Source organism: Triturus cristatus, chromosome 5_2 (assembly GCF_964204655.1).
Source record: "Triturus cristatus chromosome 5_2, aTriCri1.1, whole genome shotgun sequence".
Lineage (NCBI taxonomy): Eukaryota > Metazoa > Chordata > Amphibia > Caudata > Salamandridae > Triturus > Triturus cristatus.
The window spans coordinates 357,799,150-357,819,067 of NC_140588.1; the positions used below are offsets into that span (position 1 = coordinate 357,799,150).

Consider the following 19,918-nt stretch of genomic DNA (forward strand, 5'->3'; position numbering starts at 1 on the left):
GGGTTTTGGAGTCATGTAGTTACAAACTACAGTGGTATCTTTTGCAATGTGGCTTCACCTTGAGATAAATAAATATAATAAATAATAAATCCGTATTTGTAAAGCGCAAACTACTCACCCTTACGGGTCTCAAGGCACTGGTGGCCGTTGTGGAAATTAAAAGAGCCATTGCCCAGAGTCACATGGTGCTGAGCTGAGCCGAAGTCAGTGATCGAACCGTGAACCCTGTGCTCTGAAGTCAGCTGCCCTGGCCGCAGCACCACACCTCTCCATTGATGATAAGACCTGAAGGAGAGGGACAATGTGGTAATGGCTCTGTGACCTTGATTAGGAGTTGGGTGGTTGAATTCCAATCCTTGTGCAACAGGAGTTTGTGCAGGGATCGGAATCTGAAGCAGTAGAATAATTATTACACGCCTGCTGTTTTCCCTTGACGCAGGTCAAACCTGCCATGATTTTGCGGGCTAACGTAACGTAAAAAAGGCAAACTAGTGGAATTTGGTTATTTAAATACTGATTGCACATGTTATGCTTTATTTCAGTGTTACAAATTTACCGCTCATGCGAGGCAGCATATTTACAATATTTTGACAAAGGGCTGCATCGCAAGCCTTCTAGCTGTGCTGCCCTACGTCAAAAAAGGGCAGGAATGTGCCCTATCGACAGGATATGGGGCATTCCTGTCCTTTCTGCCAGCGCACACACTGCAACAGGGCGCCAAAGACAGGCACCCTTGCACCGTGGTGCAACGACGTCTGTGTTGTTGCGATGATCGTTTTTGAGCAGAAATGAAACACCTTCATGCACAAAAACAATCAAAGGAGGCGTTTTCCTCATTCAGCACATGTGGAAAGAGGAAAAATCGCTTGCTTTGGGAAGACATTAGTTTTGGCGCTCCCCCAGATTTACGCTCTGTTGTAAATCGAGGGCAGTGTCAAAAGCCATAGGTGCTGCGTGGGAACACCCACAGCAACACCAATGAAACGCCCCTTCCATACAGAGTAAAGAATTGCCTTACTGCATATTTACAAGGCCAGGAAAAGCCAAGCAGGGTGGCTTTGCGTGGCCTTGTAAATATGGGCCAGCACACTGCACCTCGGGAGCGTCACAAAAGTGCTGCAGGGGCATTGTAAATATGCCCCCTGGTTTATACATCAGACTAGGGTAATATTATTTATTGAGTGCAGTACATGCCTCACCCCAACCCGACCCAGCAATAAGGGTCTATAAATCAAAATGGGAGGTCTTAAACATTCAACATGAATGTAAGTCTTCTGTAGGCATCCATGGTGCTAAAACTGATATAATGTGCAAATGTGGTTCATTTTTAAATGAACTGTGCATTTGTAGTGTTAATGTTCCTGTTTTTCCTTTATGACCAAAGAAATAAAATAGGTTACGAGATTAGATCAGAGCCAAGGTTTTTACACATTACAGAAGGAGTTTAAGGGTGAGCCCGGGTATACATGCTGAGGCACAGCCAAGTTCGTGAAGGCAAAGGAGAGCTAAAGTGCAAAAGCTGAGTCACATACAATGATGTCAGAATCCGAAAATACAGGACAAGACAAGGCGGTGGGGCTGGTGATGGGCCAAGTGCCTAATGGATTCTAGGAAGTGTAAGGAGAAGCTCGAAACCACCCAGTTCTATATTATCTAACCATCCTTTTAAGGCAAACCCAGTTTCCATCCGGAGGTGGGTTCGTTGTTGCCTCATCACCTGAGCATAAAAAGTCTGTTGGACTGGCTCTGATTTTATAGACTGCAATAAATTGATCTGTAGAGCAAAGGTCCCCAATGTTCTGAAACATAGGTGGATTACCAACAATTTAAATTCCTAAAAACAAAATCTTTTAGAATAATTAACACATATCAACGTGCATACACAGATTTTTGGTTTGTGCTCCTAGGAGTGAATCAATCATCATTAAATGCGTGCAGGCAGGGGGTAGGTCACCTTGACTAGCTAATGTATTTGAATTCTCCTCAATTATGAGCTAAACTGTTTCAGAGAGGCCAATTTTTCAGATTGCTATGTGGGACATTTTCATGATTTCATCATAATTATGAGTGACATTTTAACTACGATGAGTGACACTTTCTCACGAGCAAAATCAAGCAATGAATACGAGGGAAACATACATATCAGAAATTGCACCCATTTGAACAATGAGAAACTCTAAGAAGATCTTAACACTGCTACAAAGTATCACAAATGGAATGGCGCTTTGGAGGTAAAGGGGTAACAAGGGGCATGCTTGGTGGGAAAGAAACATTCTACCTCCCCGGTGGAAAGACTGAGCAGCATGGACAATGCACAAAGCCTGCTTCTAAGCACTACCATCAGACACAAAAGAAAGACCAGAATCTGGGAGGGGGGAGCGGATTTATAGAAATGATGACATTGCTGTGATCAGTCTGAGCCAGCAGAAACTTGAGCTCACTGCAGCCCACCCATGCCATGGTGAGGGAAATCAAGACTGTGGGTGTGGTGGGGAAGCTTTGATTCTTGTACCCCCTGATAACATGGGATCAAGGGGGAAATGAGATTAAGGGGTCTTGCTGGCAAACTATGGAGTTTGTGTGTCCTTTTTCCAGTGACAGGTTAGATCTGTGTGCCTCCAGACACTGGAGAGATGTGTGTGCTCTGAGATGTGTAGGCAGATCACTGTGATCCCAGGGGAGCATGATTCCTGCTTTCTAGAAGTATAAAGTGACCCCGGGCTGTATGCAGAGTAGGACACAGTTTTCTCTGATGAGTACAGTTGCAAGAATTAAATGAAATGAGGCCATGAATGCATTTAACCGCTTGCAACCCATGAGCCTTCAGAATTCAATATTTTGCACTTTACTATAAAGGCATTTTAGGTCGCAAAATACCAATATTTCCATTTTTAAATGGTACATCCTGCTAGTAGTAATAACATGCAAAATTTCATAGGTAGCCATGAGTTGGAGTAAGTTTGCCTTGTAGTTAAAGAGCAGTGACACGCTCAATGCAAATTCCCAATGATCCATGATGCAAGTTAGAGGCGTCAGACAGTACGTAGCGAGCATTGAATTCGGGAAAGACAGCCTGACAGGCAGCTGAGGCGCGCACTTCAAAGTCACAGCCACCCGCCGGCAGCCTCAGTGACCAAGGCAGAACTACACCGACTGACAGGCAGTTGATCACACGCTAAGTGCTTAAAGTTAAAAGCAAGTAGATTAACACTTAAACACTCTGGTACTGTCTCACTGACACTAACTTGTGAGCCACAGCAATTTGGGTTTACTGGCCGGGCACCCACCTCCTCAGAGTCCTACCCATCACTTCCTTGTGCGATGGCTGTCCAGGCAGCATACTCACTCACTCAGGCTCAGCAGCAGGGATAGCTGAGCTGCACAGTGTGGGATCCAGTGGTCCCCGCGGTCCAGGGGTTGGGTCCAGTAGGCGCAGGGTCATTAATTTCACTTTACCAACGAGCAGCACCAGTGCTATCATGATTTGCCACACTGGCAGCCTAGCTAGCCTCCCATAAACTTAACTGCAGCTGGCAGCAGCAGGAAGTGACTTCCCGTGGTGCATGCCTATTGGGCACTGCTCTGTGACGTCATTCAGTATGAATGCCTTACCATGGCGGGAATCTTATCCTTCTATTGATACATTGTAGCAGCCAGTGAGTTAGCAGCAACTAGCTCAGTCAGCCCCCAAGCCTACCAGGAGCAGTGTGGATGCCAGGGCACATTGCCACTCCTTTAGTTTAGTCAGCATTAGCAGTGCTACTAGGGCTTGACAGACGAGGCTGACGCTATGCCTATTATGTGTGACTTTGCATTTCAGTGAGGTGATGCTGACCACTGCACTGAAATGCATTAGTCTAATGCATGATGCCGGTTACTTGGCAGGGCTGTAAACCACACTGGATCTCACTTGACCTCTAGGCCCGGGCACAGCTGCTGTCACTCATTGCCAGAAAGTCCTACTCAGTTTCAGTATCTTCATACACCGTGGCAGGGCCATTTTACGTGCACCACTCAACCTATTTATGCATATATTTATTAACAGTCTTTATACACTGGTCAGTGTTGTTCTTCCACCTCGTTAAATGCCTAGGATAATAGGAAGAGAGATGGTAGGTCCAGTGTGCAGGCGAGGTAGATCATAGAGTGCAGGCCAGGGGCTCTGAGATGGCCTCTAGGCCATGAGTAAGGACTCTGGTTAGCCTCTATACTTTCTGCATGATTGCCTTCGCAGAGCCTGGAAAGAGAAACAATGGGTGCACAAGACTGCTATGTCTAGTTAGTGTGGAAGCAACAAGCTAGAGCTGAAGGAGCTGCCAATCAGCAATGCCAGTGTTAACTGTGTGTCACCTTGAACAGCTGTAAGTACAGCATCCCAAAGTTTGTCATGGTGCCCAGCAATCATCAACAAGTAGCTCTCTGATACATCACCGGATATAGATTCATATACATTTATTTATAACCATAGACTTGTTCAATACTTCTCAATATCAAGCAGTGGTAAATGTGTTAAAGAAAAAAATATTAGTGAAGCACCATTTTTTTATAAATCTGAAGGGTGATGGAAAGATTTTAGTAGGATCAAAGAAAATCACGACATTTTACTTGGTGATGCATATATGATAAATATTCACTGAAACCAGATTTCTACACATTACTATTTGTGTGCTGTATATTTTTACCAGTAAAACTGTATGTCTTTCAAATTTAGTGGCCATTTTAATAAAAATGTACTGTCTGTAAATGGGAGTATGCTGCCGCTTCAGTAATATGTTTGCAACAGTGTGCTCCAGCATGCACCCCAAGCTAGACACAACATTCTTACCATTCTCCAGCCGAGTACATTTGATACACTTTGTGTGAAGCTAGGAGTTTTTACAATCCCAATGGCATTGGTGATGTAACATTGATGTCAGCACCCCCCCCCTCCCCCCCCCCCCCCCCCCCCACTGAAAATTGTTTCAGCAAAGGTGCGGAACTCTGTACCTAAATCCAGTTCTAAAACAAAACTGTGCAGGTTTTTCCAAGCAAGATTCTGGGTGAACTTTTCAAGATTTTATGCTGTTGTTTCATTTTATTTCCCAAAGCCATTTCAGCAGTGAATGTGCTCACCATGTGTAATCATGAACAATCATCCGACGTGTGTATGACCTTCACACATAAATTGAGAAATATGGATTTGGCCTAATGTCCAGAGCTGCCATACTTGACTAGACAAATCACTATGGGCCCAAAAACTAGTTTAATGGTGCGGCGGCGGGACCGCCCCACCGCACCACCAAACCCACGTGAGAACCGCTCGCCAAATGTTGACTTTTTCCGTAATTGGTTGGTAATTCCTTCGCTGTTCCCATGGCGGTGCCTATAAAATAGGCATTACAATGATAGCGTTAAAGGAAGTTCTAGCATGGAATGGACTCGAAAGTCCATGCCGTGCTGGAACTTTTGTGCATGCCCACAGGAGGAGCAAATGTTGTGCCTCCCTCTGGGCATCCACAAGGCATGAGGCACAAGGGTGCCCAGCAGGGCCCCCTTTCTTTCATCTCCGCCACTGTTTTCATGTAGGAAAGACCTCCATGAAATCAGTGGCGGAGATGAAAGTCGTAATATACTTGGCGGGACTGCTGCGGTCCCGCCAAGCATATAGATGCCTTTTGAGCACCACACAACCATCAGGGAATGGCGGTTCCCTGGCAGAGTCAGCAGTCCCAGGCTCGCACAACAATCTAGGGTTGTAATGTGGCAGTCGCAAAACCCACCACCGCTGCTCCACCAAGAGTTTGTCAGTCCTCGGACCACCAGACTCGCAATTAGGCCCTTAATCTTTTGTGCTTAAAATAAAATAAAAACAACCTTATGTATTCTGATGCTCATGTAAAGTGCTCCAATGCCTTGGGCAGTTTTCATGCTATGTAAAATTGCAGTATCTATCTATCTAGATATCTATTTATCTATACATGAAGGCTTTTGACATTTTGTAGCTTACTGTGGATGGCACTGTACTAATCCTATGCTCAAAGACTTTGCTGTAGACATGGCAAAAGAGTCTGTCCCTTTCTAGCTCCGTGTGGATGGCACTGTGCTAATTGTATGCTTAAAACCTTTGCTAGAATAACGACATTTAAGGTGAGCAGATTCAGAATGTCACTGGTGGTCTATACAGGAGCTGCTCTCGACCTAAACTTCAGAAGCACCCAGAGCTGTCTGTTTCTTTTTTGCATAATTATGAGGCACTCTAAGCCTGAAAGGGTATTGTTTTAACTTATACTGGGTGCTCGCTTGTGTCTAGACAAAGCTAAACCTCTCTGAAGAGCTATATTGATAACAAACATGTCAACAGTTGCTTTTATTTATTCTATGTTGGCTTGGATGGTATTTTACCAATCCAAAGCTGCAATACTGTGCTTTGATTGGTAGAAGACTTTTGATCGGCGTGGATGGCACTGTGCTAGTCCTCTGCTTAAAAACTCTGCTGAAAAAACAAACTTCTGAGGTGAGGAGATACAGAGTGTCACTGGTGTTATAGTAAGGTGCTCCATATAGGAGCTGCTCTCCATCTAAATGTGGGCGCTATCCAGAGTTCTCTGCCACTTTTTTGCATAACTCATGCAGCACTCTAAGCCTTAAAGGGTATTGTTTTGATAAATACACACACACACACACGCACACACATACATACACACACACGCACAGAGAGAGAGAGTCCAAAATGAACAAATGTATCATGTTTTAATACAAAATGGACTAAAGGACTTACCTCATACTCTGATTTTAGTGAGCAGATGATAAAGGCTAGCCCTAAACTCTGAAAAAGGTTCCAGCTCCATTACAGTACATCATCTGCCACTTTTATGGGTAGATGAATATCTTGGCCACAGTCAGATAAAGACATATCGAAGGATGTGGTCATGATCTTGACAATTACAGAAATGCAGACAATTGTAAAAAGTATATTATTTTGGTAATTCCCAGCATTTTGAAAACATGTCTACTGTTACATTAAAAAATGCCCCGCCTCATAGTTAGTTGGGTCGCAACGGTTTGTTAAAAATCGGGTCGTGGTTCTAAAAAGTTTGGGAAGCAATGCCTTCGAGTGTGCGGCTTTTTGCAAGTACAGCAACTTTCTTGTCCTGAAGATGCCTCTCTGTTTTCTGTTCTCTTCTGGGTCATTTTGGATTTGAATACTCGAGGGATAGCACCACTCATCCTTTGTCTGCAATATATGCTGCATTATTCACCCTAGTAGGTTTTGATAAAATCAAGTAAGTTCAATTTAGTAATACAAAAAAGCATCTTTTTATAGACTGGTATTTGAAGGGGTTAGGCACCACCAATATTTCTCCTCTTTTTGAATGTATTGTATTTAGTTTTTTCATTATTGGATGACCTGAAGTCTGATCTAGGGGTTGCTGGGTAAACCTATGTGGCGATTAAGGGACATCAGTGTAAGGACAATGGCGATTTTGGAGTGGTGGACATATGGGAATATATTTCTTGTTTTTTTTATCCACATTTATTGGTATTGTACTGTGGTGTTTTACTGTTTGGGGCTAGGTACATTACTCTGCTGTGGCTAAAGACAAAGGGTTTTCTCTATTATATTGAGTGATTTTTCACATTCTCAAGGTTTCTATGATAGAAGTGTTTTAGTGGCCTGAAAATGTTACAGGCCTCTACAACAAGCCTAATTTTGCATATTGGGGCTTATATTCGTCTGCATGTGGTTTCTGGTAGCTGAGTGGGGTTTCATGCCTAGTCAGGCAGTGTATGAAAGCAGAATATTAACTGCATGGGAGTCAGCCACAAGAAATACAGCTACAAACGTATTAAAGTGAAACATAGTTTCAATCATTTAAACCTGGGCTCAGCTCCCCTGGTAGGAAGGCTTAACTTAGTAAAACATTTAAAGTATTCAACAGTACGAACGCAGTAAAAAACTTAAAAAACACAATAAAAAATCCACAACCAAAATCTAATGGTTGAAATGACACCAAAATCACTACGAGTAACTGGAGATATGAATGATAAATGTTTAAGGGAAAAAGCACAAAGAAAATGTAAAGCACCAATCAGTATTCACTGTGTACATTTGACTGGGTCCCAAGTGTGATTTCAAGTCGACCACAATGGAGCCTGGGTTGCATACCAGAAGCAGGTTCATCCTGGTCAAAGATTTTATCTGACTCAACATCTGTTAAGGAGCTGTATTTGCGGAAGACCTCTTGAAGCTGGATTGCTGCTGAACGAGGTTCTGAAGAAGCTATTGGTTTCGGCGGGGAAAGCTTCAAACAGGAGAAATTTACATTTCACGCCCAATGTAGTCCTCATGAATACTTCTAATGCCTATGCCCAGTCAATATTTCTACCTTTAGGCTTAGTCCTTTTTGTGGAGCTCCAAAACTACCAGTGGGGCAAGCATGAAGCTGTATTTGACGAATATCAAAATAGAACATCTTTACCCCAAGGTCCCTTTGATGCTTCAGGCATCTTGGAGGTCTAAAGATTTTTAGAGTTTCTGGAGCAGCTCCTCCTGGTCACTTCTAAGGCTCCCAGGACCACAGGGATTGCACGTAGGAGCCGGGACTCACTCCAGCAGAGGCCACCAGCATGATTCAGTCAAATTCCACTTGCTACTGGTCAGCTGGCTACATTAAGAAAAATGCAAAAAATACAATGGTTCTGTCGGGTGTAACCAACTATTTCTTATACATATAATTCAATTAAGACAAGTTATTCTGTGCACAAGTTTAATGTTAAAGCTTTAACATTAAACTTGTGCAGAGAATAACTTGTCTTAATTGAATTATATGTATAAGAAATAGTTGGTTACACCCGACAGAACCATTGTATTTTTTGCATTACTACACCGAGGTTCTGAGGGACACAGGGTCACCCCATTGTTTACTGAGTGTACATTAAGAAAAAGGCATCTTGCAGATTGTTTTTTTTGCTGTAGCAATGCAGGAGGTCAGCCAACTGACCTTCGGAGTCCACTCCTTAATCCAGTACACAAGTGGGACAGGTCCAGCGCTTCAGGTCTACACAGAGGTATCAAACACCAGGCCCAGTTCACTTCTGTTCTTCTGCATGTCCATAGAGTGTTTTGATGAGCTGAGGGTGAGGTTCCTCTTGTGGAATTCACTAACCAGTGATTGGGTGTGACTCCTGGACACTTCCTAACCTGTGATAGAAAAGTTGCAGGAGCAACCCTTCCCACATTTTCAGCACATCCCATTTGACTTACTGCAAACAATTACACAGTGCAGTATTCTGAGGTAAATCCAACATGACAGAATCTTGCTTCTCCGGAAGGGACACTATTGGTGTGTCTAGGGAAATTACTAATCCTCCACTTCAGCTAGACCAAAGTTGTTATGGTACCAGATCCTCCTCCCACTAGCCTGTTGTCAGGCTGGTGACAGACCTAAGAAGCAAAAAGATTAGTCTTTCACAGGGCCCCATTTACACTTAACTATGAATGGGAAGGCTTCTCAAGTTAATGAAGTTCCTTGCCCGTCCCCAGATGTCCTTTTTGGGCTGAGAGGAGTCCCATTCCTCACCCCAGGTCTTCCTGTTAAAATACCTAGACATTTGTTTGGCTCTGGGAGATGTTTTCACACCTCCTTAAGGGGAAGTACTGACAGGGCCAAGCTTCTGGCTAATACTAATTATCGTACTGGAGGTTCAAGTAGGTAAAGTGCAACTTTCCAAAGGTCATGTTTAATAAATATTTTGGGGATATCCGACTTCACTAAGGAATTGGATTTTAGTAAATATTTAAAATAGTGATTTCAGGGGGCATGACCAGGGCACAGACCTGAGAAGTCGTACCCAGCTTAAGCTCTGGAGATTGAGACTCCACCATGCTATTTTACCCCTGAACTGTCGATGATGGTGCGCTGCACTGAGAAGTGTCATGGGGGTGCTGAGGAGGATGGCAGGTGACAAACTCTCTTCCACAGCCCACATTTAGGAGGTTAGGGCTGCTGCCCGCACCCCACACGTCTCACCAAGATGGCAGCCGCAGCTCAAGATTGGCTGCTTTAATCACCGGTGGCGGCTAGTAATACACTCATTGAGGTACTCTGAGGCCTTGCCCAAGAATTCCTCCAGTTGCTGGCCTGCTCTCAGACTGGAGTGGAAGTTCATCCTGAGAGGGCCATTGAGCATTGTGAAGAATCCCTCAAGCTGCTCATGACCCTTTTGTGGTTGAACCAAATGGGATCAGCAACCCTGTCCGGTGCATCAACTGCATGGCCTCACCCCAGAGACCCTGGGCCCAGCACAGTCTGTTTCTGCAACGGTCATAGAGAAGACAGGGGCTTGGCAGGTTGGCTCAGCTTTGGAACTTTGCCCACCTGGAGCCGGGTTCACTTGTGCCTCTGTTCATAGCCTCTCACTATCAGGCTACCCATGAAATGAGTGCTCGGACCATCCTTGATGCCCCACTCCTGCGTAGAAATTACCCTCCATATTACTGTGGCTAGGAGCCCCACATGAGCTGCAATGGTAAGACACAACACATTGGAGTGCTCAAGAGACTCTAAACTTACTGCCACCTCTAAGGGAGGGCATCAGCAAAATCTTGCTATCACCAGCTGAAGCTTGCCACCCCTTGGCACTGCTGCAGCCTTGTTGAAAGCTGGCTGAGAAATTTCTACTGGACATGCTGAGATAACACCCCCGGTGCAGTTTTACATTCCATATTAATCACACTGCACAGGTTCAGGTGGTCTTGGCTGCTGTTGGGAGTGGATCCCCTCTCAACCTCTGAGGCTAGTGGCCTGTATTCTTAGCCCTACCATCTTAATAGGGCATCATGACCTCCACAAAGGCTAAAACACCTAAAACCTACGGCATTAAAGAAGTGCATTAGCCACCAGGGCTGAACTGAATGCAAACTAGGAGGCCCGACGGCTGCACATTTGACCTGTACTGTGGCACTTCCAGAAAGAAATCTGCAGGTATGCCACTAAAGCATACATTGAAGCCCTCCTTGCAGTTTCTAAAGGACATAACATGGCGCCACAACATGACCAAAGAGTGACCGCTTGACCACTCAGTCCGGTATGTTGAATCCTAAGGATCTTGTGGGAAAGATGTACCTTTTGGAGGTGCACCATAAAGATTTGATGCACAAAGTGGAGGACATGCAAAATGGCTCCAGAAAGAATAATATTAGGGTCAGAGGAGTGCCTTTGGAGATCACCATGATGGACCCGGAGGATTACGTGCAAGCACTATTCCTCCACCACCTGCAGACCACCTATCCCAAACCATCCAGTGATCTCAGCATAGAAACAGTGCAACTATTTGACTCCCAACATGCTCACCAGAGTCCACTATTCTAAGGATAAAAAAAACTATTCTTTCTGCAGCCCATAAACAAGAACTAATAATTTTCAGAGACTCCACTATCCCAATCTTCCAAGATGTGTCTCTGGCCACCCTAGCATGCCAATAGGACTTTTCTCATGTGACTACATATCTTCGACGTGAGAAGGTCCCATACAGATAGGGCTTTCCTCTTCCGTCTATTTTTCAACTACAAGAGCAAACTACATGCGGTGCGGGAAGTGGCAGAGGCCTACCGATATTCGGCCTGGAGGACATGAGACCCCGAATGGAGGGGGGACAGAGAGAGACCAAGTGTACTTTGACAACAACCCAACCCCAGCAAGGATTGCAAGGAGCTCAAGCGTCAGCAACAATGAAGGGAATGAGACGAACAAGGAGCTGTAACAGATGAGGACTGAGCAACCCTGACCTACGTCTCATACTTTCAGGCTTAAGCCCAAACCCTTCATTGGAAGGGACTGTCTAGATTTTACACAAATCATGGCACCCACCCGACGCCTACCGGACTAGCGCTTCATCACCAATGTTTAACGTTGGATTTCCCTATGCCCGGTGGGTGCACAGTGTTTTCTCTTCAGCAGCCCACCGTACCTAAAACATGTGCACCCACCCTTCACAGAGGGTCCATTTCCATAACTATAAACTGTTATTGTCTGTTCATGCTATTTCTTTTCATTTGGTTCTCATGCTATTTTTCCTGATTAATTTAAATGTCACTCAGGGTATACAAAACAGACACAATTGTATCTCTCAGTCTCCTCTGTCTATAGCTGGGATCGTCTCACACACAATAATGCCTATCAAACCACATTCACGGGGTCCATTGCCACAATCATCGATAATTGCACATCCTAGATTGTATTGACAAAAGTCACATTAGTCACATATTAAATGTCCAGAACCTTAACTCCCCAGTCAAAAGGAGGGCCCTGTTGTAATGGCACAAAGTGAAAAAAATTGACCTAGCCGTCATTCAAGAAACACATCTTGTGGCCACAATATATCCTGGCTGCGGTCTTACTAGTTCTCGACCCAGTTCCATGCACTGAGCACTGTGAAAACAAAAGCACGACCATACTCCTAAGAAGGGGACCGAAGTTGGAATTAGCGGATAGGCATGCAAGCAAGAAAGGACAGTGGGGGGAATTCAGTGCAGACTGGGGAGTCTGTCGCTGTCCACGAAATGAAGGGAAGAACCAATTCTATGCAGGTTTCCTTCTGAGACTGGCACATACTGCCAAAGACCAGATTATATTAGGAAGGGATTTCATTTGCATTATCAACCTGACATTGATAGGTCACCTAACTGTGAAACATGTCCCAAGGCCCCCCATCCCTATCTAGTGACAGAGGACCTAAACCTGGAAGATGTGTGGAGAGAACAATGCCAAAATAACCATGATTACAATCTGTATTGTAATGTCCATAGACCATATACCCAAATTGACTATTTCCTTAGCTCTAGAACGCGAAGGACGCAAATGGCCAACACTGACCTACTCCTTAAGGTACTCTCCCATCATGCATTGGCTTGGCTTTTTCTAGACACAGTGACCCCATGAACACAAACTTGCCCCCCCATGGATTATGAATGAGGTGGCTCTGAGGAACCCAGTTGTAAAAGATAGAATTCAAGATGCACTGTCATACTATTTTCAAGAAAACAACAATTGTGAAGTCTTTTTGGTATCTGATGGGATGCTGCGAATACCGTAAATGGGGGAGAATTGATCTAAAAAGGGCGTCTCCTACTCTAATACCAAAAACATCCTTAGCTGTTTTACCCCTTTCTATCAAATACTATTCACAAGAGACCAGCTACCCTCGACTGCACAAGACGCATTCCTGGCAGACTTCTTGACTCAACTGATTGAGGTTGACTGGCTCATGCTTGAACACAAAAAATATTCTGAGGAGGTCCAGATGGCAATACGCAGTTTACAGCAGCGAAATCCCCAGTCCAGACGACTTTCCAGCGTTTTCTAATAAGGCTTTCATATACATCTTCACTGAACCGCTCACTATGGTGTTTAATGCTATCCTTACAAATGGGGTGGTGGCACACACAATGCTGGGCTCTAACTTAACGCTCCTGTTTAAACCGTGATGAACCAGACAGCATGCTCGGGATACTGTCCAATCATGCTCCTGAACAGGACATGAAAGTCTTTGCCTCTGTGTTGGTCTCAAGATTGCACACCATCTAGGCTAGATTAATGTCCCCACAACAATCTGATTTCATCAGAAATTGTCATACTGGAGATAACACCAGACTGGTGATCTCTTTGATGGAGAGAACCGAACAAGCCCAAATTCCACTTGTCCTTCTCTTTCGTGATGATAGGGTAGACTGGCAGTACATAATCTTGATAAGGCCCCTTTAGGCCCCCGCATGAAACTAATAATACTAGCATATTTTCAAAAACCAATCACACAAATGAAAGAAAATGACAAATATTCCCCCCAGATCGCTATCACTATAGACAACAGACATGGCTGTCTGATCTCCCTGCTGATTTTTGCACTAGCAATGGACCCTTCATTCAACACATACAGAATAATCCAATCCTACGGAGCTACAAGTGGGCACACATGAGTTTAATACAGAAGTGTACGTGGATGACATCTTGTTATTTCTTACCTAGCCTGAACCCTCACATCCTGTTTTGAAGTAGGAGTTAGTCCTCTTTAGGGACGCATCAGGCATCCTGGTAAACTACACAAAATCTTGTAGCAGCCAACGTAGAACACACCCAACTGGTATGGACTTAATATGTCTTTACTTGAATCGATAAAATAATTTGGCATCAACCTACCACAATACTCAGCCGATGTGTTTTGATGCAACATCCCACCCCTGCTGCAAGTATTATACAGAGATCTCTACCGCTGGGGCAAACTTGAGATCCCAAGGCAGGGGAGGTTCACGTCTGCGAAAATGAATTTTCTCCCTTAACTCCTCTATGCAACACAGACTCTCCAACTATGTTCCCTAAAGCCCATCCCTCAACAAATCCAGAATAAACTACTCTCTTTTGTTTGACAGGCCCAATTCCCTGAGCATAGCAAAAACCACTCCATATAGGCAGACGACGGGGGTTGATTTGGGCCTCCCCAATATATAAGTTTAAATACAAGCAGCCCAGCTATGTCCTGCTCTGGACTGGAATCACAACTCCAACGGCAAGGGCTGCGTGCAGGTTGAGCAGCACTTTTCTGAAATACCATTACATACTCTTCTTTGACTCCTTCACTGTGCTTTCTCCGGGGTGCCCCACGTAGACTTTTTCAGATCACTGGTGTTATGTCAGACAGGAATAGCTCCACAGCATACCCTTCACCACTCACTCCTATAGTACATAACCCAGACTTTTTATCAGGACTACTGGATCCCCACTTCAGAGATTGGAACGGTGAATGGAGGCAGCCCCCCAGTCCTGGGTGACCTCAATTGGGATGGGGAGCTGCTCGCTTGCCAGGAAGTGTGGAAGGGATGGCTACATATAAGAACAGATTATTTAGGAATCATTCAACTACTACGCTGGGTGGGTTCTAGGGTAGTTCTTGACAAAGTGGCCTGAGAGAAGAGCTCACTGGAGACCCTGGGCCGTTTTGGGGACATATTATCAAGAAACGGCGTTAAAATTATCGCCGCTTTAGCGGCAGAAAACTGCTGCTAAAGCGGCGATAATGGGCTTGATAATATGCCATTGAGAATTCCCATAGAAGCCCATGTTCTGGTGTCAACATGGGCTTCTATTGGAATTCTCTGCGGCATATTATCAAGCCTATTATCGCCGCTTTAGCTGCAGTTTTCTGCCGCTAAAGCGGCGATAATTTTAACGCCGTGCTTGATAATATGCCCCTTAGATCTTTGCAGACTGGTTACTCCATCACAATGGGGATGGATATCCTGTCTACCGAAATATAAATCCGATTATATCCTATGGGATTTATATCGGGCCCTCTGTCTGCAAACTGGGTACTCCAAAAAGGGATCACCTGGTTGCAACATGCATTGTCAAACACTAGCCCCAAACATAAATATAGTTATATCTGTGGATGAGAGAAAGACTTAAGCACAGGAATATCTGATGACACATGGAATAAAATGTGTCTGAGGGCTGCTACATCATCCAAATGCACAACACACACGAAAAATGCCTATAAGCTCCTTACTGGGTGGTACCTCTCCCTGACACAATTACACATGATGTTAATGAGCCCTGAGATTTGCTAGAAAAATTGTGGCGAGGGGGCACTTTTTCCATATGTGGTGGTCCTGTACCCATGTTTAACATTACTGGTCTGCCATTTTGTTTCCAGATTAGGGCAATGTTTGGGATCTCTCTCTCATTACACTCCTTAATGCTCCTCCTGGGCAACCCTGAAGAGGCCACTGTCTATCCATTGACTACCCCATGGGGGAAACTCATCACCCAGCTGCTGGTGTCGGCCAGAGTGGCCCTTGCACAGTTCTTAAAACAGTGTGCCATTCTGCCTTTAATTGTGTGGTGGGGAAAGATGTGGTCTATCCAGGCACTTGAGAAGTTTACCACACTACTACTGGAGACATTTGAGATCCATTTGGCTCTCCTTTAGAATTTTTATGAAACATGATGGACTTTTGGTCACTGACCTGGTCAAATACCGCAACTGATTCATAAACTGGCCTTCATGCCATGAATTCCAGTTTTAGTAGCACCTGTGACATAGGCTTTTCCCCTTAAATAACTATGGAATGTCCATCTTTCTGCAACCATTCTCTATATACTAGAAAGCATAACTCATATTATGGAACCGCATCGTAATATGCGCAATATTTTCACAGGCTGCCATTTTTCTTTGTTTTCAGTCTTCTTATTTCTTGCCATATGCTCACCCACTATTTTGACAAACGTGTTTGTTTATGTGTGTGTGTTAGGTTGGTGAATAGTCTATATATTCTGTAAATTTTAAAAGTCTAATTTACCATGGATGTAAATGTGACAGGGGCTTTTGGATGTTCATCCAGTTTCCATGTGCTTGAGCTGTTCATGGACATTCTCACAGTTTCTTTACTAGTGGTGGATGGTCATGGCAATTGGCTAAGCAATATTGGGTAAATATGTCTGTACAATATTTGCCCTGCAATCCTGCATGAGTTGGTTGGCGGTGGGAGGCGGGAGCAATAGGCACCATTTCCTCTTTACTCTTCATGCCTCCTCCTTGTCAGCCATTTTGTGAAACCAGTTTGTGTGTTAAGAAGCCATTTTATTTTAGTTCTCCTGCCTCACCCTTCCATGCCAAGCCTTGCACTCATCTACATTTTGTGAAACCAGCGGGAGCATCAGAAAGTAATTTTCTACTCGTTCCGCAAGATTCTCCTTCCTTGCAAAGCTGTGTGTACATCTACTGTTTAGTGAAACCAGTGCCTGTGTGTGATGGCTGGTTCTTAACCATTTTCTATCACTTTTAAAGCTTTCCCCTGCAAACACTGTAGGTTACGGTCCTTTTGGGACCCACTGGGCCTCCTTCTTTATCGGCCGATTTTTCTGAGGGGGAGAGTCCTTTAAACTTGGCGTCTCAGAATGCCGCAGGGTTCAACGTCTGGGACATTACTTGCACCCCACACTGTTTTAGGCTCAGCTGTTTATCCTCATCCGCTGTTTTCCAATGGGTGGCAGATTCTAATTTGCTTCGGTTTTGCATGTTATTAGTCCCCACTAGCAGTGGGGCATAATGCTGCCAGCTCTGAGATGATATTTGAGCTAATTACAGTCTTTTTCGCCTTCAACCTTTCTACTGAGCAGAGCATATGTTAAAAGTCGACTGCAATGTTCCAGATCATGGCCACGCAAATGGTTATTCTTTTTAAGGTGTTTAGTCGAGTTTGGACGGCCTTGCCTTTGCTCTATCACCCTTCCAATGGGCACCGTAGGGCTACCATACCAGATATTGTTTCTCATTTAACAATTTTTTTCCAAAAATGTTCTTGCCATGGTGATGGGCCTCGTGAGCCATGTTTATGATTTTTATATAAAATAATCAAGTTTTTTCCTGACTCACCCTAACTCTCCCATTGCTCTCCCCGACTCCAGATAATATTTTTCATTTAAAATATTTTCTTTAGGAAATGTTCTGCCATGGTGATTGGGCCAAGACTGTGGAGTTTTTACATATCTAAACAATTATTAGGTAGCTTTTTTATCTGTAACTCATAAGACATCCTGTAACAGAGATACTGTGCCTGAGGCAAATGTAAAGGCACCAATAGTGGTTTTGGGGTAGGTAAGTAGGCCGTTTTTGCAGTTGATTTCCCTAATATTAACTCTTTTTGTTAGCTATCTATTTCGATTAAGGGGACCACTTTTGTTTTGGTGCTCTGGGCTATGTTTTTTGTCCTGTTCCGACCCTAAGTAGCCCTAATTCTATTTCGATTTCTAGATCTTTGATTACGTGCTGTCCTAGCTCCAAGGAATACGTAAACGATTTAAAGAGTACCTTTTTATTGTTGCAGCAGGATCTCAAATTGCACGGTCTTTCATAAATATCTGCTTGTCCCAGATATCCAGATGCATTCTCCATTATCACCTGCCTACCTCTTTCCATGTGGTTTCAACAGCTCTTCCTTTTAGCACTGGCACTTCTGTTTAAAAACCATAATCTGTTGCATACAGTATTTGTAATTTTAGTTTACAATCTATATTTATTCTTCTCGTATGAAAGTCTATAAAGTTTTAAATTGATGCAATTTGAACCGTTTACTTGTATTTACTGAAACCGTTAAATTGGCGTCTTACTGTTATGTCAATGGCATTTTTCTTGTCTGGACGGTTCAACGTTATCGTAGTGATGTTGTCTTCAGTGGAAACCTGTATGGTTTCATATTTATGCTGGATTCTCGGAGAACGCACTGTTTCCGACCCTGAAGAGTCTGAGGCCATCCAACCGGAAACATTATGCACACCATCCTGCTGGGCTTTTCCCTAAAAAACAGGAAAACAGAAATTCAGAAAAAAGTAATATTTGAACTGAAAGGGGATATTGTTTTCCTTATCAATTTCACTTAAACTCTTCAAGACATGTGCGACTCACTTCAGATCTAAAGTAACAACATGTGAAGTGTAGATTAAATATCAAGGCAGTTTCTTGTTAGACCTGACAGCCATAGGGTGGTCTTCCCCAAACTTTGAGTGCTTGCTTCATATTTTTGCTGATTTCTTTTTGTTGACTTAGGACTCTGAGCAGTTTACCACTGCTAGCCAGCCTGTGCAGGTAGAGCGGTGGAGCAGTGTGGCCGGGTGTGTGTGTGTTGTGGGGGGGGGGGGGGGATTTCAACGTAAATTTTAATAAATAATAGATCTTTCCTTGTTGTTGTCTGTCAAAATCCCCAACCCACCCGGCCCACTGCTCTACCTACATGGGCCACGGCTGCTGCTAGCCAGCGCTAAAGAGCATGTGCTCTCCCTCTCTTCAACTTGGTTTAATTGATGTATCCACAATTGGCACATTTAATTTACTCCAGAGTCCCTAGTATAGTACACTACATGTCTTCAGGGGCTGTAAATCAAATGCTACTAGTGGGGCTGCAGCAATGCTTGTGCCACCCATGAAGGAGGTGACCCGATTAGGGTCACCCAGGTCACTCACGACAAACCAATATATTTATTCAGATACACTTGAGCAGAGCCCATTCTGCGCAGTCACTCACCCGATGGGGTCCCTGTTTGGGCACCAACTGAAGGAAGTGAACTGATTAGGGTCACCCGGGTCACTCACGACCACCTCTCAGCCTCCCACACAAATGAAGAGTCGGTCAGACAGTAGAGAATACAAACCAATATATTTATTCAGATACACTTGAGCAGAGCCCAGTCTGCCCATTCTCTTAGGAATGCTGCAGAGGGACTGACATCAGCAAACATGGTGATACATTATGGACGATTCAGAACCAATGAAGGCATTCCCACAGGGGAATTTTCCAGGCAGATGCAGCTACACAAAGAAGTGCAGGAAGATAACTTTCAATCCTGAGGCAGAGCACACACTATCTCCTACTCAAAGTCGCTCCGTCTGTGCCCACTGCTAGGCTAGTGGGAGAAGGCCTCTATCTAGTGGGAAAAGTATGCGTTAATAAGAACAGTGTATTCATACACAAAAGAAAGCAGGGCCTAACCTTGGAGAAACCAGACTTACCAAAAGCTGTTTTTTCAGGAAGGGAAAGATTAGTTTCGATCATGGTTCAAAATGGCGGCCAAACATAAAATGGTGCCTCAAATGCTCACTTACATAGAACAATACATATTCAACACAGCGAAAACATTTTCATTCTAACAGACTCCCCTTTTAGCATGAGCCAACCATTTTATGTTGTTAATCAAGGAAAGTATAACATTTCCATGGGCAAGAAACATCACTATGAAGAGTAGTTCAGATATTCAGTAAGTCTCAAAAACACCCTCCTCTATCTGCATCAAATCATCAATATCCTTTTGTAGCATAATCGCGGCATTGGTATCATGAACTGATATTTTCTGTTTGGGGATGAGAACATTGATGCAATGGGAGCAACATGCTG

The 19,918-nt window shown here is 44.0% G+C and overlaps 1 protein-coding gene across 2 annotated transcripts in view; it reads right to left on the bottom strand.

The window, feature by feature from the left end:
• LOC146823002 (enoyl-CoA delta isomerase 2-like) overlaps nt 1-19,918 on the bottom strand; it is a 995,794-nt gene that overhangs the window by 699,168 nt on the left and 276,708 nt on the right. For both annotated transcript variants that reach the window (XM_085607191.1, XM_085607190.1), the window contains one exon: nt 18,141-18,326. In XM_085607191.1, coding sequence (XP_085463317.1) covers nt 18,141-18,326 — 186 coding nt within the window. The remainder of the gene's footprint in view (nt 1-18,140; nt 18,327-19,918) is intronic.